Source organism: Cystoisospora suis (assembly GCF_002600585.1).
Source record: "Cystoisospora suis strain Wien I chromosome Unknown contig_14655, whole genome shotgun sequence".
Lineage (NCBI taxonomy): Eukaryota > Apicomplexa > Conoidasida > Eucoccidiorida > Sarcocystidae > Cystoisospora > Cystoisospora suis.
Genome location: NW_027167357.1, coordinates 1 through 424, shown reverse-complemented (window position 1 = coordinate 424; position 424 = coordinate 1). Strand labels below are relative to the sequence as shown.

Genomic DNA, 424 nt, shown 5'->3' with positions numbered 1-424 from the left:
GGAGGAAGGTATCATGATGGATCATCTGTCTATCCTTCGGATGCGACCCTAGGCGTAGGAGGGGGAGGAGGAGGTGCCCGAGGAAGTCTCGTTCTCCCTCCTGAGAGAGTCGGAGTTCATTCGATTCCCTCACTTCATCTCCAACAGAGTACGAGCTTATATACGGGGAGTGTCACAGGTGTAGGAGGAGGTGGAGGTGGGCATACACCACCTTATCATCAAGGCAAAACAACAGCCCGTTTTCCCCATCGAAATAGCTTAACTCTATGGAAGAAGCGATCAGGAGGAGGAGGAGGTCGATTGTCTCGTATTAGTACAGGGAATAATGACCTCGGTGCTACGGACCCTCTCATTACGCCAGGGGGAGAGAGGGGAGGGGAGGGGGGGTATTATGATGGTGGAGGGGGGAACTACCTGGGCGGAA

General features: G+C 54.0%; 1 protein-coding gene across 1 annotated transcript; it reads left to right on the top strand.

The window, feature by feature from the left end:
- Positions 1 to 54: 54 nt before the first annotated feature.
- CSUI_011588 (uncharacterized protein) lies at positions 55 to 396 on the top strand (the record flags this gene model as incomplete). Its single annotated transcript, XM_068071686.1, has 1 exon — positions 55 to 396. A coding segment is annotated over one exon (342 nt), but the record flags the coding sequence as incomplete, so codon positions are not given.
- Positions 397 to 424: the final 28 nt, after the last annotated feature.